This window comes from Gigantopelta aegis, chromosome 4 (genome assembly GCF_016097555.1).
Source record: "Gigantopelta aegis isolate Gae_Host chromosome 4, Gae_host_genome, whole genome shotgun sequence".
Classification (NCBI taxonomy): domain Eukaryota; kingdom Metazoa; phylum Mollusca; class Gastropoda; order Neomphalida; family Peltospiridae; genus Gigantopelta; species Gigantopelta aegis.
Window position 1 is genome coordinate 59,525,244 of NC_054702.1, and position 27,269 is coordinate 59,552,512.

At 36.8% G+C, this 27,269-nt stretch overlaps 2 protein-coding genes across 2 annotated transcripts in view; one reads left to right on the forward strand and one right to left on the reverse strand.

Moving 5' to 3' along the window:
• The first annotated feature begins 3,553 nt into the window (after nt 1-3,553).
• Nucleotides 3,554-16,123, forward strand: LOC121370842 (ubiquitin-conjugating enzyme E2 J1-like). Its single transcript, XM_041496344.1, has 7 exons — nt 3,554-3,720; nt 6,460-6,533; nt 7,761-7,892; nt 8,861-8,945; nt 9,492-9,597; nt 11,974-12,094; nt 13,290-16,123. Exons 1-7 carry the CDS (start codon nt 3,690-3,692, stop codon nt 13,965-13,967), a joined length of 1,227 nt encoding a protein of 408 aa, XP_041352278.1. The 5' UTR covers nt 3,554-3,689; the 3' UTR covers nt 13,968-16,123.
• A 613-nt stretch (nt 16,124-16,736) lies between these two features.
• The window catches only part of LOC121370843 (mitogen-activated protein kinase kinase kinase 4-like), a 45,855-nt gene continuing 35,322 nt past the window's right edge, over nt 16,737-27,269 (reverse strand). Inside the window, exons 19-22 of the mRNA XM_041496345.1 lie at nt 26,699-26,818; nt 26,037-26,143; nt 24,653-24,832; nt 16,737-21,740 (exon numbers count right to left, since the gene is read on the reverse strand). Coding sequence (XP_041352279.1) covers nt 21,705-21,740; nt 24,653-24,832; nt 26,037-26,143; nt 26,699-26,818 — 443 coding nt within the window. The 3' untranslated portion in view covers nt 16,737-21,704. The remainder of the gene's footprint in view (nt 21,741-24,652; nt 24,833-26,036; nt 26,144-26,698; nt 26,819-27,269) is intronic.

Here is a 27,269-nt window from a genome sequence, read left to right on the forward strand (position 1 = left end):
CGTTCGGGCTCCGGGCTGTAAATAGGCTGACACCAAAGTACTATGCGGTGTTGGTGTCCAATCTTTTCTTTTGCGATAAAATACACGCGTCTTTCTTCGGATACAATCCTTTGGAAAACCATAAAAAGACAATCCCGATCGTTTAAACTGTTTATTTTTACACCCAAAGGCCGCGCAGTACGGCACTGTTGGACTGAAAAGATCGTAAGCCCCTTACTCCATATATAAACAGTTAACAACAATGGAAGAGTACAGCGGCTCTGACGTCACTTCCCTTTTTTTCCGAACGCTCACGAAGAAATATGCATAAATCGTACTTTGATACTGATTAGCGTAATTTCTTCATTTTAAGTTAACTACACGTATTTTATTGTTATAAAGTTATTTGTATATTATTTTTATATCATTTTTCTTTTAAAATGAGCTATAATATGGTCTCGTGTCATGTTTCCTTTAATATTCATAAACATATTACTAATTGATGACACTTTTTACTGTTATGATTCACAATCCATGTATCAACATAACCTCTATCCACAGATAATGTTGGGGGTTTTGTTGTTGTTCTTTTAGGTTTTTTTAAATACACAATCTGAACCCACTGTCTCTCAAAGTTTAAGTGAAAGTATAGGCTCTAAGACTAGTAATGGTTTAAAGCAATAATATACGAATAATATCAGTTTGTTTATTATTTAGCAGACTGGTAATATTATTCCTAACAGGTTTTACACTTTATGCTTTAACTTTAGTCGAATATAATTAAGCAATACAATAAGTACTAACATATGTACATCATTATCACCAGACAAATACTATGCTCAGTGTCAGATATAATATGTTTGTTGTTATTTGACAATTTAAAATAAATCATCGACCTTTTTTCTTTTTTTTACCGTACCATTGAATATCGTTTGCTATACTCACTATCTACGTCATATTAAACACACGCACGCACACAGACACACACGCGCGCGCACACACACACACGCACGCATACACATACGTAAGAGAGATAGATAGTCACTCACACACATGCACATACACGCACACACACGCGCGCGCGCACACACACACATCACACACACACACACACACACTCACACACCCCGAAAAACACAAAAACATACATTAATTAAGAGAGAGAGAGAGAGAGAGAGAGAGAGAGAGAGAGAGAGAGAGAGAGAGGGGGAGCTACACACATACACGCACACACACACACACACACACAACCTCGAGAAACACAAACAAGCATATATTAATTAATTATTTTTAAAACAAAAAAAAAATTATTACTGCTTTCCATTTTAAGATAGGCTCGTTGTTTGTGTTACCAATAATTAAAAAAAAAAAAAAAATTACTGATACTAGCCGTATTTGCGTTTATATTTTGCATTATTAAATAATGTTATATAATATGGTGTGGCGAGTCTGTAAGTTTAATATACGCACATGCATTATGATGTCTACAAGGGAGCCACACAGATCTAACTATATACGGTTAGAAAATTGAAGATCTTGTTATTACTTTTTTTTTAATTACTGATTTTGTATAAGCAACCAATTGTTGTATTCTGAAGGAAATAAACCGGCCTCGGTGGTGTCGAGGTTAAGCCATCGGACATATTGCTGGTAGGTACAGGGTTCTCAGCCCGGTACCGGCTCTCACCCAAAGCGAGATTTAACGACTCAGTGGATGGGTGTAAGACCACTACACCCTCTTTTCTCTCACTAACCCAGAGAGCCCAGATAATTGAGGCGGGTGCCCCAAAAAGCGTGCTTGAGCCTTAATTGGATATAAGCACGAAAATAAGTTGAAACGAAAATGAAGGAAATAATAATAAAATAACAATAAAATGTTACGTTCTTGACATACAGTAAGCTTGGAGAATATTAGAGCATATATGATATAGCCGCAGGCAACGAAAACAATAGGACCGATAAGGAAGCTGGGCTCTTATGACAAAAAAATATGGCTTTTGTTATAGAGACAGCCTATAAAACTAAAACAGTCTTTGACAAACAAAAGAACGCACATGTAGAGACATCTGTCATAAAATACCATTAGAACAAAGAATCCATTCATGACAGACAATATCTCAATGTGATGTGAGAAAAAAGAAGAAAATTGTTTTAGATCAGAACAGAGTGTTTCAGTCAAATAAATGATAGTATGCAGATACAGTATTACACAACCACACCCCTCATCTTTGAAGGAGTGGAACACATGACTACGTATCTCAATATGCGACGGGTTGTGGGATCGATCCCCTCGGAGGAGAGGCTCGTTGCTTTGGCATTTCTGTTAGTGATACAATGCACATGTGCTGTTGCAATTTAATGCACCGAATCGTGGATACTAGATTATCTAAAAGACAATTGCTGTATTTTTATATCGAAGAATGGACTTCAGTGGCGGATCGGGGGGGGGGGGGGTGGGGGGATAGAGTGGCTAGCTACCCCCTCCCTTCCTGGGCATTTAACCAAAAAAATTATGTTCATTCCAAACATATACTGTTACTTCTAAGTTTTGTTCAGGAAGATGCATATCAAGCCATTCCGTTAGCGAACATAATATGCATCGCCCTGTTGGCAATCAGGTGTACAATTGAACCGAGTTGGCTTGCATCGATAAGGACAAAATTAAATCGTTTTCTATATATTTTGGTGTGAATCAGGAAAACGGGAAAACATTTATGAACTTTATGGAATTATTAATTAAGAATTAGATCCTTGGAAATCAATGAAATAAGGCTCTAAAATGACGAAAATTCAGGGGGTTTAACCCCCCCCCCGGAACCTTCACCATGGTTCAGCCCCCGCCGGTTCACTCCATCTCAATCCAGCCACACCCTCATATTATTTTCTAGATCAGCCACTGATGGTATGTACCATGAAGCGTGAATTCAGCAAATCAATCTAGATAATATATTCTAAATATGTACTACTACTACTACTACTACTACTACTACTACTACTACTACTACTACTACTACTACTACTACTACTACTACTACTACTACTACTACTACTACTACTACTACTACTACTACTACGGAAGGGGGGGGGGGGTAGAGATGAAACAACGCGGGAATGGCCTTGTGGTACCTAAAATCAGATCTCATTATAATATATAGCATCTGACATATGGTAAGTGGACTACAGAGATAATTAGAGAAGAAACCCGCTACCTCCACTCCATGAGCTACTCTTTTTGACTACAAGCAAGGGATATTTTATATACCTCATCCCACAGACTGGATAGTACATACCACGACTTTTGTTAAACCAGTCGTGGAGCACTAGCTGGCACGAGAAATAGCTCAATGGGCCCACCGACTGGGATCGATCCTAGACCGACCGTGTATCAGGCGAGCGGTTTACCACTGGGTACCTACGTCCCGCCCAGGGTGTAACAAATGCGTCATAACAATCAAAATGTATGACCTTAGGTTATTTATGACCTAATGATTGTTCATTTCGGACTTTCTATAGAAATTAACAAAGAACCAGTCGATTGGATTTAACAGAGAAGCGTAATTGTTTAGAATATACGTGTAATGTTTTTAGGAAGTACACGTTGACGTAGACCGTCTAATGGCAAATGCAACATGAAATTGGAAATCAGAGTCACAGTAAATAATTACCATAGCTAATCGTAACGTTATAGGATGCAACACAATTAAAGCAAGATGGAGAGACAATATAATATGCGAAGTCCAGGTAACTACCCCATTTCAGCAACAATTTTAAGTGTTTTGGTAAATATTTCCAGTTTCAAGAAATTGACTTGTCATAAAATTAAACTGAAAATAAAAACGTTCTATTTTGTAAGTGCATATTGTTAAAACAGTGGTCAAAATATAAAGAAAAAGAACGGTAACTCGTACTTTATGAACGTCGTCTGCTTAAAAAAATAACGTTCGAAAAATAATAATAATTTTAGACATACCATCGACGTCCCAAACTGCGTTCACCTAACGACAAAAACACGAATACGATATTTACGGAAATATTCTACATTTTTCAGCTACGATATGTGAAACAAAACAGATTGCAATCAATTAACGTAAAAAAATCAACAATGTGGATGTAAAATAAATTATTTCTAGTAAACAAAAGTGAAACACCCTCCAGTAAACAGGAAAGAGTGCGACGTTTCTAACTGCGTTCAGGCGAATGCGTTTGCAAAAAGTATCGTAACACGCATGTGCGGTTCGTCATTTTTCATTTTTAAGGCCACTACCTGAAAAAATATGTTTCTTAACTATGCACAGTTGACAAACTCTTAGTTTAATATTTTTTTTAAAGGAAAAGTTCAATTTGTCAAGCGTTCAGGTCCGGTCCACGTTTTATCAACACACATCGCTAAAACTCAATGTCGATACTGAGGGGACCAGACAACTCGGACCCATGGACAACTCGGCCCAGACAACTCGGCCTCGGGGCCGAGCTGTCCGAGACAACTCGGCCCCGAGTTATTGATACGGGTTCATTGATACTTGCGGAAAGCGGCTATATGTCGAAATCAGATTTTCAAGTAGCAGAATTGAACAATTTATCCTAGTATTTCTCAATCAATACAGTATTCATATGCCAAAGCAGTAAAATTACGACAGTATTACAGGTGCGGTGTTGCCATCGTGAACAAACGTCGCAGCGTAATGCATGTTGTCTGGGTCGAACTTCATTGGAACAAAAGGAACACGGATATGTCGGCATTTTGTTGGAAAGTGATATTAGAAAGTGATAAGTCCAATAATTCGGACGGTTATATACATTATTTGAAAATGGCATCATGCTCACCAATTGGAATTACTTCTTAAAAGCAGGAAGTCAGGAGGCTATATCCGCGAGTGTTGTTACAACGATAAATAACTTTTGCATGTTTTTTCTGGGATCATCTCCAATGTTTAGGTCACTGATTGTAGAACAAAAACAAATTATTCGAACAGCGGAAACTATCTTCAAAGATAAATGGATCAGCAATTTATCAATCCGACATGACACTTCGTTTCGGGACGTTTATGTTAAGGTGAGACTAATTCAAAACTAACAAAAAACACACTCTTTTATTTCTGTGAGAATACTTTAATTTAAAAAACAACACTTGTTCAACAATATTTTTCAACAATATACAATATTGTGCATGTGCCGAGTCGTCTCTGGACTCCGGGCCGAGTTGTTCTTGAGGTGGGCCGAGTTGTCTCAGAACTATGGGCCGAGCTGTCTCGACGTGGGCCGAGTTGTCTGGGCCGAGTTGTCCACGGGTCCGAGTTGTCTGGCATTCGATACTGATAGGCATTACGTTTATACCAGTGAATAGTTTGTAAAATATCGTTTTTTAAATGAATTGATTCATAATCAACACAATTTATACACTAAAAATTATTTACAATTATTATGAATGGATTATGAATACTATTCATTACAATAGAGGCACAAAAATGTAGCATACCTTTTGCAGATCTAATGTAATAATTGAAAACAAATTCTAACAACAGGGGTCTTAAAAATCGTAAAAATTAAATGCTTTGGCTTTGTTGATCTGGCACGTGTGAGGTCATGTGACACACCAAATGTTAATTCATCTTTCTCCATTTTAAGTCAATTTCTGTGAGTCATGTGGACCCGATATCGGTAATTTTAAGGAATAAACAAAAACGACTTAGTAAAATTAATGGTTTTAGGGGTTTGTAAAGTTTTGTATTTAGATACTTACTTTTCTGAACTTTATTGTTTATGAAAATGTTCCTGAACTGTGAAGATAAACCTCATAAATGAACGACATGCCGATGACAACAAATCGGATGTTGATTGCGCGAACCGTGCACGAGAAAACAAAGTGAATGGAATTTGAAGCATAACGCAGTTAGGGACGTTGACGATACAGAACAGGGGCCCGTTCCATGAACTGATCTTAGCCCTAAGATCATTGTTTGCCCTTAAGGTGATCTTAGCACTAAGATCGCTGCATGAAACGGGGCCCAGATCTCCAAGTTTTAATTCGAAAACACTCATTTGTATGTAAATTGCTATTCTAAAAAGCAATTCTGTTTAGCTAAATGCTACTTTAATTTGGCTACAGGTTTTCTGACCTAATTCACCAAATTTGTATTAATTTTTGGCATCCAGCTTAAACCATACAGAACAGTATGTTAGTGGTTAGTGAGAAGGCAGTCCGTTAGGGCTCATCCTGTCCGTGTCCGTTGCTAAATTAGACAATTGCACATTTTTATACAAAATGCTGACAGCACTATTGTGCAAAAAAAAACAAAAAAAAAACATTGTAAATGGAACATCAAATGACTTGCTCCATGTGATCTACACCAACCCAAACTGAAGGGTATTCCTATCCGGATCAATACACACTGATGCAGGGCTAGCTCTGCCACTCGTCCAATTCACCAATTGAGAATTTTAGGAACATTATTGTATAATGGTTGATCTTGTCTTCTTTAGCTGTGAAGCGGCTGATGAAAGAAGCACAAGAACTGAGTGAGCCCACAGAGCAGTACCATGCTCAGCCACTTGAGGTATGTTTAAATTCATTGATATATGTATACTGAGGTACCTGGGTACACATCCGTTCAGGTGCATTTCAAACTGAGTGAGCTCACTGAGCAGTACCATGCTCAGCCACTTGAGGTATGTTTAAATTCATTGATATATGTATACTGAGGTACCTGGGTACACATCCATTCAGGTGCATTTCAAACTGAGTGAGCTCACTGAGCAGTACCATGCTCAGCCACTTGAGGTATGTTTAAATTCATTGATATGTGTATACTGAGGTACCTGGGTACACATCCGTTCAGGTGCATTTCAAACTGAGTGAGCCCACTGAGCAGTACCATGCTCAGCCACTTGAGGTATGTTTAAATTCATTGATATATGTATACTGAGGTACCTGGGTACACATCCATTCAGGTGCATTTCAAATTGAGTGAGCTCATTGAGCAGTACCATGCTCAGCCACTTGAGGTATGTTTAAATTCATTGATATATGTATACTGAGGTACCTGGGTACACATCCATTCAGGTGCATTTCAAACTGAGTGAGCTCACTGAGCAGTACCATGCTCAGCCACTTGAGGTATGTTTAAATTCATTGATATATGTATACTGAGGTACCTGGGTACACATCCATTTAGGTGCATTTCAAACTGAACATTTAAAAGGAGGGACATAACCCAGTGATAAAGTGCTCGCTTGATGCGTGGTCGGTTTCGAATGGTTCCCCATTGGTAGGCCCACTGGGCTATTTCTTGTTTCAGCCAGTGCACCAGTGTTTGGTATAGATCAAAGACCATGGTATGTGCTATCCTGTCTGTGGGATGATGCATTTATAAAAGATTCTAATGAAAAAATGTAGCGTGTTTCCTCTCTGACTATATGACAAAATTACCAAATGTTTGACATCCAATAGCCGATGATTAAAAAATCAGTGTGCTTTATTAGTGGTGTTAAACAAAATTTTATATTTGTAATTAAACTAAACATTTAATACAAATCCAGGAATGTTCAGTGTGTCACATGACCAGATAAATTCAGTGTGTTATATATCCAGGTATATTCAGTGTGTTATATATATCCAAGTATATTTAGTGGGTTATATATCCAGGTATATTTAGTGTCTTATTTTTCCAGATACTTTCAGTCTGTTCTTTAAGATTGAGGATTTTAAATATAAATTTAGTATGTTTTGTATAGTTACCTACCTGTGCTGTACTTCATGTTTTGTTTTTTTCACATCCTTCAAGGATAACTTGTTTGAGTGGCATTTCACCATCCGTGGTCCTTCAGACACTGAATTTGGAGGAGGAATTTATCATGGAAGAATCTTGCTTCCACCAGAATATCCCATGAAGCCTCCAAGCATCATGCTATTAACAGTGAGTTTATTTTTATTTTATAACTAACAATTTATTTTTTTTGACAGAATTAATGAATGCAAATTAAAAACAGATATATAGATTTATATTTTATTGTTGATCAGATGGGTTATTTATTTTCAATATTTAGTGAACACCTTCTACACTGACACGCATAAGACCAAGTAAAAAGTGTGGTTTTAAGAGGGTATCCAGTTTAGAGAGGTTCTATTCTTTACTGGATCCGGCTTTTGAGGGGTTTCGCTGCATTTGTTTTTTAAAATCGTACTTGGAAAACAAAAATAATGTTACAGCTTTTACCAAAATACAAACTGCTTTCTTCCAGGGAGTGTTGATTTATTTAGACCTCATATGTTTAGCAAACACAGGGCTTCTAGAATTGTTTTTAAATTCACTAGCCATGGGATCAGTAATTTTTAATATTTACTAGCCACAATTAAAAATTCATAAGCCTTATTTTACTTTACTTTAAGGTAATACAATTTTACTAATAGTAATAATGTCACCTAAAGAGGGAGATAGAGCTTAGAAATACTAAGATTAGGGGATGGGGTGGGGTGGGTGCAGGATATTCATATTTACAAAATATACTTAAATGCAGCATTTGACAACCTTTTTTTACTAGCCTTCGGGCATAGCAATAGTAGTTATTTACTAGCCCAACATTGAATATCACTAGCCACGGGAGTGGGGCTACCATAATCTAGAATCCCTGCAAACAGCTGATTAAGCCTGACATATACCGGGTAAGTTCACTAGTCAGCAGTGTACAAAGTTGAGGTATAAACATGTATGTAGTTTCAATGAATATATGTACAGATGTAGCTTATTTTCAATCATCGAAAACATTGTTTAAAATTTTGTCATGTGTCATTTCAGTTTGTTTCATCTTTAAGATGCGGTCACATATATATTTTCATCAAGTGGTAGACAACCAAACTTTAATTAGCATAACTATTACATTTCAGCCAAATGGTCGCTTTGAAACGTATAAGAAGATTTGTCTAAGTATATCCGGCTACCACCCAGAGTCATGGCAGCCATCTTGGTCAAGTTAGTATTGCAGTTTGTCTGTTGTGTTTTATGTGTTTATGTGTTTTCACACTTGTATATATAATATATTTAAATTCACCAAAAAGTAATGGTAGCCACTGAGATATTAATTCTGAATTGTAGATTCAAAATTAAGAAATACTACACTCTTAGAATACTAGTCTTAAGAAAAATAGGTCTGTAGTACTGAGATTGTCTTTATTTGCAATGTGGAAATCGTTGTTAAAAATTCTTTTGTCTTTGAGCAAGGAAGGTATGCTCTCTTTCTACCTACAATATTTCATACTAATTTCCTTAAAATGGCATATATTTATTTTTCACGATAACATTTTAAAAATAAATTGTGTCTTGAGAAGTATGAAAGGAGGCCAGAACCTTGTTTCTGAAGGAAACTGCTTTCAGATCAGGGCCCCGTTCCAGGAAGCGATCTTAGCCCTAAGATTACCTTACCCTATGCAATTAAGTTGATCTTAGGGCTAAGATCGCTTCGTGGAACGGAGCCCAGATATATTTTGACATTAAATGTGGGTTGTTTAAATGTTTCAGTTAGGACAGCGCTGCTGGCTATTATTGGCTTCATGCCCACTCACGGCGGAGGAGCTATTGGGTCACTGGATTATACACCCGAAGAACGAAAAGTGCTTGCAAAGAAGTGAGTAAAGAAATTGGGTGCACATTTATATACAAAAAACTATTATGAAGTCAACACATTGCTGAGAGATATCATTTCAGTGCTTAAATGGACATTCCTTAGTTTGCTGCATTGTAAGATGTTTCTGACTAATAAAATATTTCTATGATTAAACTTACATATTAAATATATTTTCTTGTTGAGAATATCAGTGTATATATTCAGTGTGTTTCTGCTTAACTTAATATTTGTAAGAAGCCCAAACTGGATTTTGTCATTAAATAATTTTGGACGTATGAAAAAAACAAATTTAAAAAATAAAATGAAACTTAACCTAGTACAGATATTAGCACAATCAGAAACACGTTTAATATACAGCCACTAATATTTTATGCAGAAATATATATTTGATATATAACAGGGCTCACCCTGGATCAAAAATACCTGTAGCCAAATGTTAGCCAAATTTTTATGGGAATGGGGTTATGCAATATCCTTAGAGTTTGAAGCCAGTACCCATACACCCACCCCAACTTCTAAGGCCTATGACATTAAATTAACAAACATACAGAAATATGGGGGTGGGTGGATGTTTATGGAGGGTTTTTTTTTTATTTCTTCCTTTTTTCCCAAATAAAAATTTGAGAGCTTTTTTTTATAAAAAAAATTTTTATATATATATAGAGCTCATTATTTCTTTAAATAGCAATCTTTATGTTAGTTTGAATTGCTTTTTTTTTTTAATTTTTTTTTTTTAAAGTGACCCATCAATTCCCCACCCCAAACAATTTCATAATTTGTGCCATGTTGTTGATGTCAACGTCGTGTTAAATGCTTGTTGTGATTTATGCTTACAAAATACCTCGGCTAAGAATGCCGACTTCACAGTATACTCCATTTATTAAAAAAAACACCAACCTTTAATAAAATTAAAATTTACGGTCTTTCTTAAAATCCAGCTAACTTATTAAATGTCACCTCACAGTCTTACAAATTTATATCTAAAATTATCTAACAAATATGATTATTGTAAACTAATTTTATTCAGTGTACATTTAACTGCAATTTGTACAATTTAAATACTGCATTTTCATTTTCGACGATCGCGATCTGCGTGCGTGCTCTCGACCATGGGTACGAAATTAACAAAGACAAAGGAATAAACAAAAACTGCAGTTAGGTATTCATTGATGCGAATAACTAGTTTTTCTACAAATTTACATCAAGATTTACTTTTGCGTAATCGTATTGTTTAATGTCCGCAACGATGTCTCTTGACACGAGGGTGTCGGCTGACTCTGAAGCATGACGTATATTCGCGCCAAGAGCTGTCCTCAGTTCAGCCAACGAACGTTCTTCCTAACGTTCGCGAACTATTTGATTGGTGATCATCGTGTCCATTTGGTTTAACGTGAAGCGCACAAACCAGTCTAGCGAACGTTTTGTTTTCATTCGGTCTGGCTGAACTCAGCCCTTGAGACGGCCTACATGTCTTTCGGCCCTGAACTGGCATGTGTATTCAAATTGACACGCATTGTCGGTCTGTTTTTATTACTTTGGTTCAGAGATTTTACAAAGTGAAAATAACAATTTACAGATCTTCCAGACATTGCTGTCATACATGTTGAATGCATGCCGTTAAAATTAATAACCGTGATTATTAACATAAGCAAACATTATAAGGCCTACGCTGTATTCTGCATGACACCGTTTCTCGTTACTGGTCACGAGATGGCTATTACGTTAATTGAGTATTTGGTAGTATTACTAGTATTATTATGTTTGAGATGTCGGATAGATTATGTAACCGTTTGTTCACATCAGAAGACAGAAAATGGCTTAGCAAAAATTTTAGCCACTTGCAAATTTTATTACCCATTTTGTGTAAAAATTAGCCAATGGCTAATTTGGCTACTGACAGTGTGAGCCCTGATGTAGTTACAATCATTAAAACGTCTCTGTTAGTCCCTTTAAGAACTGAAGTATTAGTTTTTTTATTTGATGCTGCAGTGTTTTGAATATTTTAATATTATTGATATATTTTTGCTCTGACAATCAGGATTTACATGTAAATGTTTAAAATGTTCTACAATAAGCCTGTTAATAATAAATATGGCTCACTATAAAAAAGTGAGAAGTTGAGATCGTGTACATCAATTTGTAAATTGTAAACACAGCTTTTAGTTAAAAAAGGATTTTGTTACAGTGAAAATATTTGATGGACATACATTAAGATACATTTAAGTAGCTACTTTGAGCAAACGTATTAGCCTAGAGTTAATTATTTATCCAGATTTTATAAAATGAGTAGTTGGCTACTGACACATTATAGCCACTGTGCTGGAGTATCGGTGAATACATTAGGTGTTTTTTTAATGAATTAAATTTGATTTTCAGATCACAAGACTGGAAATGCCACTCGTGTGGTGATGTAATAAAAGTACTCAAGGCAGTCACCAAAGCTTCGGAGAAAACCCAGCAAGAAGCTAAGGAGCTTGCATCACAAATTAACTTTCAGGTATTTGATGAAGTAAAAAAAACAACTTCAGTGCACTCGTTTAATAACAATAATAATAAAGGGGCTGGACGTAGCTCAGTGGTACAGTGTTAGCTCGATGCACGGTCGTCTAGGATCCATCCCTGTCGGTGGACCCATTGGGCTATTTTTTGTTTCAGCCAGTGCTCCACAACTGGTGTAACAAAGGCTGTGGTATGTACTATCCCGTCTGTAGGATGATGCATATAAAAGATCCCTTGCTGCTAATCGAAATGAAATAGCGACAGCAGGTTTCCTCTCTCAATATCTGTGTGGTCCTTAACCATATGTCTGACGCCATATAACTGTAAATAAAATGTGTTGAGTGCGTCATTTCCTTCCTTCTTTTGATAATAACTAAGCAACGAAGTCATGCTGAACATTATATGCCAAGTTTCACCAAATGGAGTGTTTAATATTAATATGAACAACAGTATTCCTAAATAGTGAGCATTGATGATTCTGCCCCTTATATCTAGTAATTTTAAAACTAACCCCATTCAGTTGGTGATAATCTTATGTTGCATGCTGATGGTCAGATTTGGTGCAAACTTCAGTATTTTCACTTTGTAAAACAGTAATAAGTTTGGTCTTGTCAACAATTTATCACAAAGTGATTTTATGTCAATATATTCTGTCATTATATAATGGGTTTTTTGCAGGGCGGGACGTAGCCCAGTGGTAATGCACTCGCTTGATGCGCAGTCTGTCTTAAGATCGATCCCCGTCGGTAGGCCCATTGGGCTATTTCTCATTCTAGCCAAGTTCATCACGACTGGCATATCAAAGGCTGTGGTATGTGCTATCCTGTTTGTGGGATTATGCATATAAAAGATCCACTTGCTACTAAAGAAAAAATGTTGCTGGCTTCCTCTCTAAGACTATATGTCAAACTTATCTAAAGGTTTGACATCCAATAGCTGATGATTAATAAATCAATGTGCTCTAGTGGTGTCACAGGGCTAGATCTGGCACTCGCCAGATTCACCAATTGCAAAGTTCAAAAACAATTGGCGAATTTTATTTTGATTTGGCGAAATAATTTTATGAAATAATTGATATTTTGTTAGAAAATATCTGGGTTTGTGCAATTTTTAAAGTTTAGTAGATACGTTTCTGCTGACCCACAGCTCGCCCTGTGTCGTTAAATAAAACAAACTTGTACTCTTCTTTGTAGGCCGAGAAGCAGTCAACGGACAGCAACAACACCGAGCAGTCAGCGACCGAGAACAGCTCTAAAGAAGCCCCGGTATCCAGCTCCCAGTCGAACTCCACTCAGAGTCCACCCGTTACTCAGGCACAACCGGGATTTCCTCAGATGCCGTTTCCATCTCCATTTCCGTTCCCATTACAACCACGGCAAGGAAACCAGGCTGCCTCTCGTTTCGCACGTCCAGGATTCTCCACGTTTCCATGGCCACCTTCAGGACGCGGTATGCCTGGCTGGCCCATGATGCCACCGTGGTTTCCCAGAATGCCTGGCATCCCTGGAGTACCACAAGTGGGAAATGCTACCACTTGTCAGCATGCTGTCCCTCCCACTTCTTCTTCAACGAACAACTCGTCATCAAGTGGGACCAGATTTGCTCCACAGAATGCTGCACAGAATATTCCTGCAGCAGCGGCGGCGGTGAACAATTCGAATGTAGGTTTGCGACAGAGACAACAAGAGCCTACAACACCTCGGGCTCCCACGAACATACCAGCTGCACCGACCCCGACTGTTGTGAACAATACAAACAGGCCTACCAGACAAAGCGAAGACTGGAGCTTGCGAATGTACATGACTGTGATCGGTATAGCATTGTGCATTTTAGTACTTCTCTTCAGGAGGCTTATTATGATGGGTTTATGAAAACATTAAGTGTGATGCCACGTGTGCACTTTAACCATTTTTTAATATATATATATAATTCACTAATTAATTAAAAAGTACCGGTGCATGTTTCTTTTCTGGGTAAGAATGAAATTTTGATCCTGGTGTCTGTATTTTAAAATGTATCATTTCAGGCCTCTTGAGAATTGAAAATTTGGGTAATCCATTTATGGGTTGCGCAACAACAAGTTCAGGTGACCCTTTTCATCTTTACGTAACGCGTCATGAGCATGTAAATGATGTCATAATTTATTCAATGCGCGGACGAAAAATGGGTTAAACGCTCTGCATCTGTTAAAGGTATCATCATTTATCATTTGTAAATGAATTCATGGTACTTAAAAGTACCAAATTACAAGGAAAAGGAACCTAGAGTTGTTGATTAATTGAGGCTCGTATTGGTTTACGGTTGACAGGTACTGTTTGTAGTGCCAGAGCTGTCAACCTGTGGCAGTTCTTAGGCGTGAGAAAATTAGAAATCAGGGTCCAGGGACTGCAGGCTCATGGTCGGGTCCAGGGCGAAGGTTTTTGTTGTTTGTCCAAAGTGGGGGGGGAAAAAAAATCGAGCAAGTGCAAGTTTTACTAATTAATACGGTTAATGTTAAACCATACAAGTCGGTCATTGGTAGCACCCACGAGTGATTGTTGGTACTGAACCGAGGATAGGTTCAATATGCTGTATTATTAATAATAGGTAACGAATTCAAAAACTTGCATAATCAGCATATAATTCCATTAAGCTCTAAAATATAAACCACAATTATAAAATATTTTTATTTTTAGAAAAAGTGTGAGATTATAGTAATGTTACGTGAGAGCATGATGTTTGTTACAAATGCGTGAGAGTTGACAGGTATGTAGTACTGTTTCCAGCTCCCAAGTGACTGCAATGCCTGGCCCTGTGAAGGAAGGGTAAACTATTATACATTGACCAGCTGGTATATTAATATTAAAAAATGGGGGAAGTTTATGTAATAAATTCCTTGCTACCAACTGTTAGCAGTGGTCCCCCAATGATCTATTATTTTTCCAGTGGCATAGGTGTATAATTTAAATGCATTTTCACAGAGAAAATGGCCTATAAAATGGTCGTTGCTATACCATTTGAATATTCTGCTGGTGGGAATGGTGTCAGCATAAACAAAAACATTCATTAGTATGTGTATTTTGCACATTTGTACTTAGCTGATGGTCAATACAAATAATAGTAGTGAAGAGCGATTCTTGTTATATTAATAATATTAAAATCTGGTTCCCTCATATTCAAAATAATGTTTTCGCTAAAAAATTATGTTTTTAATTAATCAAACCGAAACCGAAAGTTGGGTTCTTATCTATTATTATGTATGAAATGATCTTATTTGTTACTATAAATTATGTTAGTATGTGATATTTTCCTTTTCGTTTCTTTATCCAGTCTTGCTTGTTGATATACCAAACTTAAGACAATTGTGTTATCTCCTTGGTCAGAAGGTACTTTGCTCCCAAACTGAAGATATTTTTTCCATGAAAATTTACAATAATGGGTGTTGGCCTACTCACCAGTAATCAGCAATATAAAATTTTATACATTTTGCCATCATTGAGGAACTTTATTGATGGCAGTAATTTTTATCCCAATCTATGAGTTCATATCTTAATGATGGCAATTGCAGTCATTATATTCGATCTCTGTAGTCTTGGAGAAAACAGTTTTTTAATTTGCAGCCATGGATTTTTTTACATGCACTTCCCACAAACAGGACATCACATTCCACAACTTTTGATATACCAGTCATAGAGCACTGGGGGGGGGGGACAATGGGTCTGCCGAAAAGGTTTGATCCTACAAATAAGGGCTATCCCTCGACTGATGGAGCCGATTTCAGCCCCTGCATAGAATATTTCAAGCAAGGCATTGTAATTATTTGGCAGAAATGTTGCTCAAATTACTCTGAGAGCAAAGTACCTTTAAAACGACACAGAAACAAATAAATGTATTTCAAAGTTCATATTGTCCTCACTGCTATCCACTGTGTGGAATGAAATGTTCACTTTAAGGTAAAAAGAAGTAACAGGACCTTTTAACAAGTTACATGTGTGTAAACAGTTCCTTTGTCATTAGTGCTGTCTGCAATAAATGTGTATTATTTAAATCTTTGTTTTTGTTTCGAACCATGGCATTATTTTATATATCAAGTTCTGTAAACCTAGGCGTACAGGCTTCCATTTATGTAGGGAGGCTAAAGTTTGTTTTGTTTAATGACACCACTAGAGCACATTCATTTATTAATCATTGGCCATTGGATGTCAAAACATTTGGTAATTTTGACATACAGTCTAAGAAAGGAAACCAGCTACATTTTTTCATTAGTAGCAAGGCATCTTTTATATACACCATCCCACAAACAGGGATGCCAAATGAATCACTACACATTTTAAAAACTAATATTGTGGATAGAATGATGGAAATATATGGTGACGAGGTCTCAGGCCAGCTTATTTTACCCAAATATGTCTAATTTTTGCCCAATTTTAGGATTTTGTCCAGCACTTTGTGACCGAAAGGTTTACATATTGCCAATAATTATGTTTAAGTATAGGACTGCATTAAAATGCTTATCTAAGATATTGCATAAATGAACAAATGGTAACATCCATTCATCAAATCTCTTTCTTAAAGTTTGTAATGGAAAATGGGTAGAAAAACCCCCAATCTACTAAATGCAGAAATCATTCAACACTTTGTGAAAACAAAAACAACCAATGGGAAAAAAAAATATTTATCTTGATTTTCGTAACTTGTTGGTTTATGTATATGTACATTATACATATATACAGGAACAATATATTATACAAAATGTTTAACAACCAGTGCCATTATGCATTATATAGTCATGTACGCTGACCAGCAGGTAACAATACAATAGTTAAAACAGTCTAATGCAGTATAATGCTAATTTTGGCAAATTACCTTCGTAGTTCTATGAAACAAGCAAGGCCACAGCCAAACCAATGCATCATTAACCCATTCCTGTGATTTCATTCCACCACATTCTCAACAAAAAAAAATTAGTTATCAATGAACACAGAAGACATTTGGGTACAGGAGCTTAATTCACAAATCTCTCTTAGGCTCTGTTAGACAACAAAGCATCGTCTTTGCAAGTCTTTTGACATTGCACTGCACGATCGCAAAGTTTGCGAGAGTTTAGTGAATTTGGCCCGTGATGCCAAACTATTCGACAAGAACAAATCTGACCACTGTAAACATGATATGAACTTGAAAACGTGCTCCGTAAAGAATATAAATATTCTCCGTGTCTCACAGAGAAAGTATTGTCCAATAATAAGTAAAATTTGTATTAAATAATTTTATGCCTTCAGAAAACAAAACTTGGTCAACTTTCAATCAATGTAGGATCTTCAACATTTGAAATCTGAAATGTAAGTCATGGTTTCTGCCAAAGGGTGAAACGGGTATGGCGCCATACCCAAATTGTTTTGCAGATTTGGGTGGGTTTTTTTTTTTTTTTTTAAGATAACCTTTTAACAAAATTAATTACTCTTTATCATTACTGTATAATTTACTTAACTCTGACCCTAAACTTGACCCATTTTCTTTCTGGGGAAGGTCCCCATGACTGTGGTTGCATTCAATTCCATAATGGTATACCCAAAAATTTCCTTCTGGCAGAAACACTAACGGTGATAGTCTTATATTATAAATTTGTTCCTAAATGGAAACTTCACGAGGGTTTAACTAATAAACATTACAAATGTCAAAAATATCTCTCTATTACTTTGTGAAGACTGCCTCTGAAAATAATTATATCGACTTTCAGAACTATCCAATCAAAACTTAAGGCCTTGCAGAAGACATCTTTTAAGATTTTCAATGTTAAATTTTGAATTAATATTTTTTTTTAATTAATAAAAATTCAAAATTTCCCAATTAAGTCTCTATTAGTTTGTAAACACTGCCCCTGAGAATCATTGTTATGAGTCTCAGAACTATCCAATAAAAACTCAACAAGAAAATAAGACTTTCAAAATTTCAATATTAAATTTCTATTTAAATTGTTAAAATTTAATTTAAAACTTCAGAATTATGAAATATCTTTTAATTTATGGACACTGCCCCAGAAAATGATTCTACCATATTTTATCATTAAATAATCTCTCAGAGAAGACAGACATCATAGGTAAAGTTGTCAGACCGACCGCGGACAAACTGATATTAGAAAAGCTCACCTCATGAACAGTGGAGCTAAAAACAAGTTACCTTTTTCATCAGGAAAGTGTATACACTTCTAACTTGGTCAATTTACTTAAGTACTAGTCTGTTGCAAACATAAACATGGTAGGCTTAACTGCATATCCGTGCACCCAAACTACAATCGGACAGGTAACAATACTATCGGCATTACTAATCTCACAGCACATTACTTGATTATTGCATGCACATCAAAACATTTGCACTAAATGTTATAAATATACTCAATCAGCAAATCTTATTTCAAAAATAATTTTCACAGAACCTTATTAATTGTATTATAAATTTACAACATGCATTAAACCAAATAAAATTAACCTACAAAGATAATTGTAGGCAAGATAAGTGAATCATGAATGTCGGAAAGTCCTAGATATGTTTATATCTTCACATTAACCAACCATTGATGGAGTAAGTCAGACAAACATATGTAAGATTTTGTGCCAACATCAAACCAGTGCAATTTGAACATGACCATAACAAAAACATCCATTATTGTGCAGCTCATTCTGTTAAAAGTACATGTATATAGCTCTCTTGAACCAAGTATGGTATTTCTGGCTGAAACATACAGTTCCTTGCTTAGAGTATTCATTTTGGTACATCCATTTTTGTTCTCGGTTGACCTACCATTAGGGCCTCCATGAGTCCCAAATATTGGACTAGAGTACTCGAAGGTGAAACTCGACCCGGACCAGAGTACCCGATATTTACACTAGATGATAATGAAACTAAGGAACATAAAAAGTAAAATTATAGCATTATGCATCTTAATTTCAGTGCTGAACATGGATGCCAAATCATGCCATTAATTGCATTGCACACATTCTCATAGGCCTGTAATGTAACTGGCGGCAAGCATATGGCAAGATGACGTAAACATTTAATTAAATAAGAATGCACTATACTTGAAGATTAATTGGATACAGGCATATTAATGTGTTATCCTATTCTATCATATTCCTTGCACGGGTACTCGAGTCCGTTTCCGTCCTGTGAACGGACTAGAGTCTTGCTAGACTCAGCACATGCCTGCGTACTCGAGTACTCATGGAGACCCTACCTACCATCAACAGAAACTCAAGACAATTGTACTGATGTGATCATTCAGCGTGTAAAATGCCATTTACAATCATACAATTTTTGACGATACTGGATCTTTTGTTTTGCAAATACCTTTTAGAAATGCTTCCTAGTGATTTTTCAGGATGTGTGAAAATTCACAACACTTAAATTTCAAAATTTTTGTTCTATATGTAATGATAGACAAATTTGTTGCTGATGATATACTCAGAAATAAATTTCATGTGACTAGATATGAAAAATTACTATTTCAAGCAACAAATGATGATTTAGTACAAAATACCATACAATGTTCAAAGAGGGCCAAGTAACTTCTTCAAATTCAATTAAGGTATTATTCCAGCATTATTTAAGTGTCTTACAACTTCGTTTCCATCACATAAAGCCTGGAGCCTAATTCACTAAACTCTCGCAACTTTGCGATATCGCAGTGCAATGCTAAAAGACTTACAAAGAGGATGCTTTGTTTTGTAGCAGAGCCTAGGAGACCTTTGTGAATTAGGACCCTGGTTATTATCTCAACATACAATGCTGTTTTGACAATATCTTTTAGTAATAAATAATCTGACAAAGATTTGATAGCAACATAATGAGACTAAAACTATTTGAGCTGAATAAAACAGAAACTGAAACCAAATTCAAGGCAAACATATTCATTATTCATTCAATATGCTAATTCTCAAATTTCATTTGTTTGGCAACTTCATTATGAAATGTATTCACTCAATTCAATTCAAATTTTGTAAACAACTTAAAAACCTTGCAGCAAACTTGAACAAGTGTTGTTTTCAAAATGTTTCATTGCATTTTGACAGTTAGTACTGAAAGCTGTAAAAAGGCTTTAAAATTCCTGAGGCCCTATCTGTAATTAGGTAAAAAAAAAACCAACTAAGCCACAAAGGTGACAGAAGAAAACAGACAGTTGAACTCATGTTTTCCTTGTTCATACAAGCAATCTAAAGAGCATACACAGTATGCCACTTTACCACAAAAATTGTGCCTCAATAGATAAATATACAGAAAATTTAAAAATTGAGTTTAAATATACATTAATAAATAAGACTGAATTAAAAAAACAATTGTGACAGAACTCCCAGTTAAGTAAACCTACCTCAAAATCATTCAAGACAAGCAATGCATTTCAAATGTTTCAGACTATTAAAACAATTCATGCATTTCAGACTATTAAAAAAATTCACTAACAAAATAAATATTAACCCTGAACAAGCACAGATCACAAACTGAAGAGGATTATCACAGTTTGTACTTCAGTGAGCTAACTGCCTGCAGCAGCTCTGTGTCAATATTTAATAAGGCCTATATACAATTATATTAAACGCAAAGTAAGTCTGGAAGGACTGTTCTAATTTACTGACCGTAACAGCAGATCCAGGATAGTATAAAAAGAGAACTGTGAGGAGGGGTGTAAATTTACAAATCTTTCAGAAAAATATTCAAAAAACAAAAAAACAACTATAAGCATATTTAAACTGTATTCTTTTATATAAAAAAAAAAATATTTAAAAAAAAGTCAATTTTGTAATGAATATTGTATCAAAGTTTATGCTGGTACTAACTCTCACCACATATGGTTTGTATGCTCATAAAAATGTAGATAATTATAAAGTGGGTGATTGTAAAAAACAACAAAAAAAGATTAAGACCACTATCTAAGTTCATGACGGAATAATTGTATTCTTCAGGGCCCCGTTCCACGAAGCGATCTTAGTGCTACGATCACCTTAAGTGCATAGAGTAGTTATGCACTTAAGGTGATCTTAATGCTAAGACTGCTTCGTGGAACAGGGCCCTGATCTGTAATATGCACAAGTTTATATTTTATTATAATATTAAGCAAAACAATTGTACCTCGATTACCAGACTATGCTCATTTTGATGCTTGTGTCATAAACAGAACTAACTGAAGTTTTGAAAGAAGCTGTCTCCTGTTGTGAAAGTCATGCACATGAAAACTGGTCATTTAAAGCAGTTATATTATTTACTTATAAATATAGGGCAGATGCATGTTCTACAGTTGGTTTTGCATGTCATTGCTTCACGTATCTTCTAGGATATATATCACAACAGCCAATGAGTCTTCTTTATACTGGCATTGAAAGAGATACTGTTTGAAGTTGTCCTTTGTTTACATAGTAATGCCCATGAAAAACAGTCATTTAAGAGTCACTTCATTTGCTTATAAGGCAGACATCATGCATGGTTTTTTTGTTGTTGTTTTGTTTGTGCTTGTCCATAGCATAAATAATCACAGCTGTTGAGTCATCTGATAGTGGACCAGAGACATGGTCCAGTGTCTTGTTCCCATTCTTTCTGTTTTTTTCCAGGTTTATATACTGATCACGTCTTCAGCACATCTCCTAATAGAAGAATTCACCTTCCACTTCATCGTACACCTACAAGTTAAGAAAACAATATTTATAAATTAAATGTATACTCTTCAAAAAAAGAAACGCAAAAGGGTACAAATGGGTTATAACTCCGATTTTATGTTTCCTACCGGTTCATGCTTTGTGAATATAAGGTCATTGCATGTCCCAAACACATTCCCACGGTTACATGCGATAAAACGCAGCTACTGTACAATAAAGTTCCATAATGTGAATATTCGCAAAAACGCAGCCACGTGCAAACCATGTCACCACTGCACGTGCGTTGTCTGCACGTGCAACATGAACACCGACAGTATAAAAGTGCAGGGTGTTCGCTTGCCTGGCCTCTGTATCTGGCCGACAGTTGACAATCCAGGACATGCCACGTCTCAGTGAACCGCAGAGAAACAATGCCATCGGCCGACTAGACGCAGGCGAATCCAGAACGGCCGTTGCCAGGGCATTCCATGTGTCCCCAAGCACCATCTCCAGACTGTGGGACCGTTACCAGCAACATGGATCAACACGTGACCTCCCTAGATCCGGTCGACCACGGGTCACTACCCCCGGGCAGGACCGCTACATCCGGGTACGCCACCTTCGGGAACGATTGACTACTGCCACCTCCACAGCCGCAGCAATACCAGGTTTGCGCAGGATATCCGACCAGACCGTACGGAACCGCCTACGTGAGGTAGGAATTCGTGCCAGACGTCCAGTTCGAGGTGTCATCTTAACACCACAACACCGTCGACTCCGACTGCAGTGGTGCCAGATTCATCGACAATGGCCTCAACTGCGATGGAGACAGGTGTGGTTCAGTGACGAGTCCCGATTTCTGCTCCGACGTCATGATGGAAGATGTCGCGTGTATAGGCGTCGTGGTGAACGTTATGCGGCAAACTGCGTGCAGGAAGTGGACAGATTCGGCGGGGGTAGTGTCATGGTGTGGGCAGCCATCTCACACACTGGCAGAACTGACCTGGTCCACGTGCAGGGCAACCTGAATGCACAGGGCTACATTGACCAGATCCTCCGGCCACACATCGTTCCAGTTATGGCCAACGCCAACGCAGTGTTCCAACATAACAACGTCAGGCCTCACACAGCACGTCTCACAACGGCTTTCCTACAGAACAACAACATTAATGTCCTTCCTTGGCCATCGATATCACCGGATTTGAACCCAATTGAGCATCTATGGGACGAGTTGGACCGACGCCTCCGACAGCGACAACCACAGCCCCAGACCCTGCCCGAGCTGGCAGCAGCCTTGCAGGCCGAGTGGGCCACCATCCCCCGGGACGTCATCCGTACTCTGGTTGCTTCAATGGGCAGGCGGTGCCAGGCAGTTGTCAACACACGCGGAGGCCACACCCGGTATTGACTGCAGATGACCTTGACCTTGGTGGTGTGTCCTATCACTTACTCACAATGGACTAGAGTGAATTGTGAACAATCCTGCAACATTTGGTAATTATCGGACTCACCATTCAATAATTAAATCAATTCTCCAAATGTTACGACAATGTGGTTTTGCGTTTCTTCTTTTGAAGAGTATATTTTAAATCAAACTTGATAAAGTAGCCATCTATTTTAAAAGATGCCAGCTAAGCAGTCTACCAAATATCTTGTATAGCACAAACTGAACTATACTATAGTCTGTCCCATCCTTCTACAAAATTGTTTTGTGTCAATATTTCAGTCTGGTTTGAGACAAGAAGAAAAGTAAAAATAACTTTAAAAAAACTATTTTTGTGTGCAAATTACAAAATAATTGGCTCAGAAATAATTAGCGTGTAGTAAATTCCATAGTATGAAAAAAAAGTGTTCCTAGTGGTATGGACCACAGATGGTGACTTTTTCATAATCTCATGTCAGTCTAGAAAAACTGAAGGACACTGACAGAACTGAAGAAAAGTAACTTCAAATAAACTGTCACAGAAGTACATGTATTTTTACAGGGAAGGTAATCTATTCATAAGATAGCATGGCTAAGTACAAAAGGCCATAACTGTCAAAAATGGTTAAAACGCCATTAAAGTCAAAACTTGATCTATAACTATACATGATACGGCTATAAAAAAACAATTGAGGCATTGCGAAACAAAAATATGGAAAACTATATGTGGGACAGTAGGACGATGATAAAACCCAGTCTACTGGACAGGTAAGGGAAGGAAGGAAATGTTTTATTTAATGACACACTCAACACATTTTATTTACGGTTATATGGTGTCAGACATATGGTTACGGACCACACAGATATTGAGGGAGGAAACCCGATGCCGCCACGCAATGGGCTACTATTTCCAATTAGCAGCGAGGGATCTTTTATATGCACCACCCCATAGACAGGATAGCCTATACCACGACCTTTGATGTACCAGTCGTGGTGCACTGGCTGGAGCGAGAAATAGCCCAATGGGCCCACTGACGGAAATCGATCCCAAATTGCGCATTAAGCAAGTGCTTTACAACTGAACTATGTCTCGGCCTGACAGGTAGGGGACTAAAAAAAATATGGCAACTGATTTTCGAAGCCATCTTAGCTCTAAGATATCGTAAAACCATTGTACTATGACACAAGCCATAGCTTACAATGGTTTTACATGATATCGCAGTGCTAAGATGGCTTTAAAAAATATGGGCCCTGGAAAGGAATAAAATATTTTTGTAATAACACCTGTTACAGTGTTTAATCAAAGACTTACATGTAGATGATATCTAACACCAAGAAAAGGTGACACATGATCAAATGTTTGACAGATGAAACCTGCTGGCACTTCAGGGCTACTCTTAGTACTGACTAGCAGCAAGGAGACTTTTACATTGCACTTTTTACAGACAGGTTACCATGTAAGCACACATGCAACATTGGCTAAAATAAATGAGAAAGCTGCTTTGTTTTTCTTCAATAGATAGAGTGCACTTACCTTGGTAAAAGTGAGATCTTGTAGCTGGCTTGCTGTCCATCGTTTAGAGGGGTCGTGTTCAAAGCAGTGAGATAGAAAGTCTTTCCCTTCTGAGCTTAGACACTCGGGAATACACGGGGTTCCGCCCATACCAACCTTGAACATTATCTGGTAGTTGTTTTCAGCATCATGCCATGGTCTCTGTAAAATGTAGGATGAGCAACATCATCAATACAGTTTGTTACAATCAAACTCACTATTTATAAGACATTGCATGAAATCACCCATAAAAAGGGAAATATTGCAGTGTGACATTAAAGGGACATTCTTGAGTTTGCTGCATTGTAAGATGTTTCCGACTAATAAAATATTTCTACGATTAAACGTACATATTAAAAATATTTTCTTGTTTAGAATATCAGTGTCTGTATATTTAATGTGTTTCTGGTCGTCTTAATATTTGTAAGAATCCCAAACTGGATTTTGTCTTCAAATAATTTCGTACATAGGAAAAACATACTTTAGGAAATAAAGTGAAATTTAACCTAGTACAAATAGAACGATAAAAAAACATGTTTAATACACAGCCACTAATATTATATGCAGAAAAATATATTTGATATGTAATTATAATCGTTAAAAAGTCTCTGTTAGTCGATAACATCTTAAATGTTGCAGCAAACTCGGGAATGTCCCTTTAACCAGGTTGATGGCCGTTATTATATGTAGATGGATGTTGCTACATATCAATGACCATTCCCAAGGCTCCGTTCAGCCAGACCAAGCAGAAAGACATTTGCCAGACTGGCTTGTGCACTACACGTTGAACCGAGTGAGCACATGGAGAAACATAATTACCATTCAAATAATTTGTGGACATTAGTGTTACTACCCATTACTGAATGCAGGGAAAGATTAGATTGTTTTTATGGAAGCTGTTCTACTAGATGAAAATAGTACTTTTTAAGAAGCAATAGTACATGCCTGATATGGGTTGGCTGTTTCAGTGCTGATTTAATACAGTGTAGGAATTTGTTTTTCACAATGTATAAATAAAAAAGAGTTAAGTTTGTTTTGCTTAATGACACCACTAGAGCACATTCATTTATTAATCATCGGCCATTGGATGTCAAACATTTAGTTATTTTGACATATAGTCTTAGAGTGGAAATCCGCTACATTTTTCCATTAGTAGCAAGGGATCTTTTATATGCACCATCCCACAGACAGGATAGCACATACCACGACCTTTGATATATCAGTCATGGTACACTGGCTGGAACAAGAAATAGCCCAATGGGCCCACCTACAGGGATCGATCCTAGACCGACCGTGCAACAAGCAAGCGCTTTACCACTAAGCTACATCCAACCACTTAAAATGTATACGACCAATTGTTACTCACTTTTCCCGTTACCATCTCCACGACAACACATCCCAGACTCCAGATGTCAGCTGCTCGGCCGTGCCCGTCTTTGTCGTTCTGGGTGATCACTTCGGGAGCCATGTATGCTGGAATATTGTCAAACTATAAATCAAAACTACTGTCACATCTAGGAAAGCAAGAATAATAGCTTTCCCCATGTTTGTATTGAAACTAAATTCACCTGATTAACCTTTTTAAAAGATGCTTTCCAGAGGGTGTGATATATTATTTGTTTGAACTCGGATACCAATTTTGTTACCATGGCAACCATATAATTATGAAAGTGAAGTTATAATTATTTTATTTTATGTTCTAATTTTATGAATATGTTCAGGGATTCAAGGTGGACAGATGAAATGTGCTGGTATATACAGAGTCCAATTAAGACAGATTTCATCCAAGCTATTGTCACTGGACAGTTCTTTCAGATCATGCCGATAATACAGAAATATGGATTACACAGATACAGTGTCCACTGTATATAGTCTTTATGTTTGGTTTATTTGTCTTCATCTATGATTACTGTTTAAAAAACAACCTCTGTATTATTCAGCTAAAATCTAAGAACTGCAATATATAGGAATTATAATAAACGTTTTCTTTCTTCATCATTAATGCCAGTGTTACAAGAATCTTTTTACCCATAGTTCCAGCCAGGTTGTTGATCTCGCCCAACATCGTGGTGTGATATTTCAGCTTGACTGAGCAACCAAAATCACCAAGCTTCACCTTCCCATCTGATGTAATGAAGATATTGGCACCTTAAACAAACAAAACATGAATAGAAAATGACAAATACTGTAACAACTATCATTAGAATAACTAAATGCACATTTAATAATACATTAGTAAAAAATATATTTGAACATGAAGTTTGTTACTCATTATTATGTAACATAAACCACCATTACCACTGTTACTAAAAAACACTTTCTGATGTGTTTTGGAAGGCAGGAAATATTGTATTTAACGACACACTCAACACGTTTAATTACGGTTATATGGCATCAGACATACGGTTAAGAATCACATATATATTGACAGAGAAAACCTGCTGTCACCACTTCATGGGCTATTCTTTTCGATTAGCAGCAAGTGATCATTTTATATGCACTATCCCACAGACAGGATAGTATATACCACGGTCTTTGTTACCCCATTTGTGGAGCACTGGCTGGATGATGTGTTTTAATGATCACAGGGCATGCATCT

Excerpts from the sequence above, each read along its gene's own strand:
- LOC121370842 (XM_041496344.1), top strand. The coding sequence starts at position 3,690 with ATGGAGAGACAATATAATATGCGAAGTCCAG. Across the intron at positions 6,534-7,760 it reads ACCATGCTCAGCCACTTGAG|GATAACTTGTTTGAGTGGCA; the intron begins GTATGTTTAAAT and ends ACATCCTTCAAG. Across the intron at positions 12,095-13,289 it reads CATCACAAATTAACTTTCAG|GCCGAGAAGCAGTCAACGGA; the intron begins GTATTTGATGAA and ends TCTTCTTTGTAG.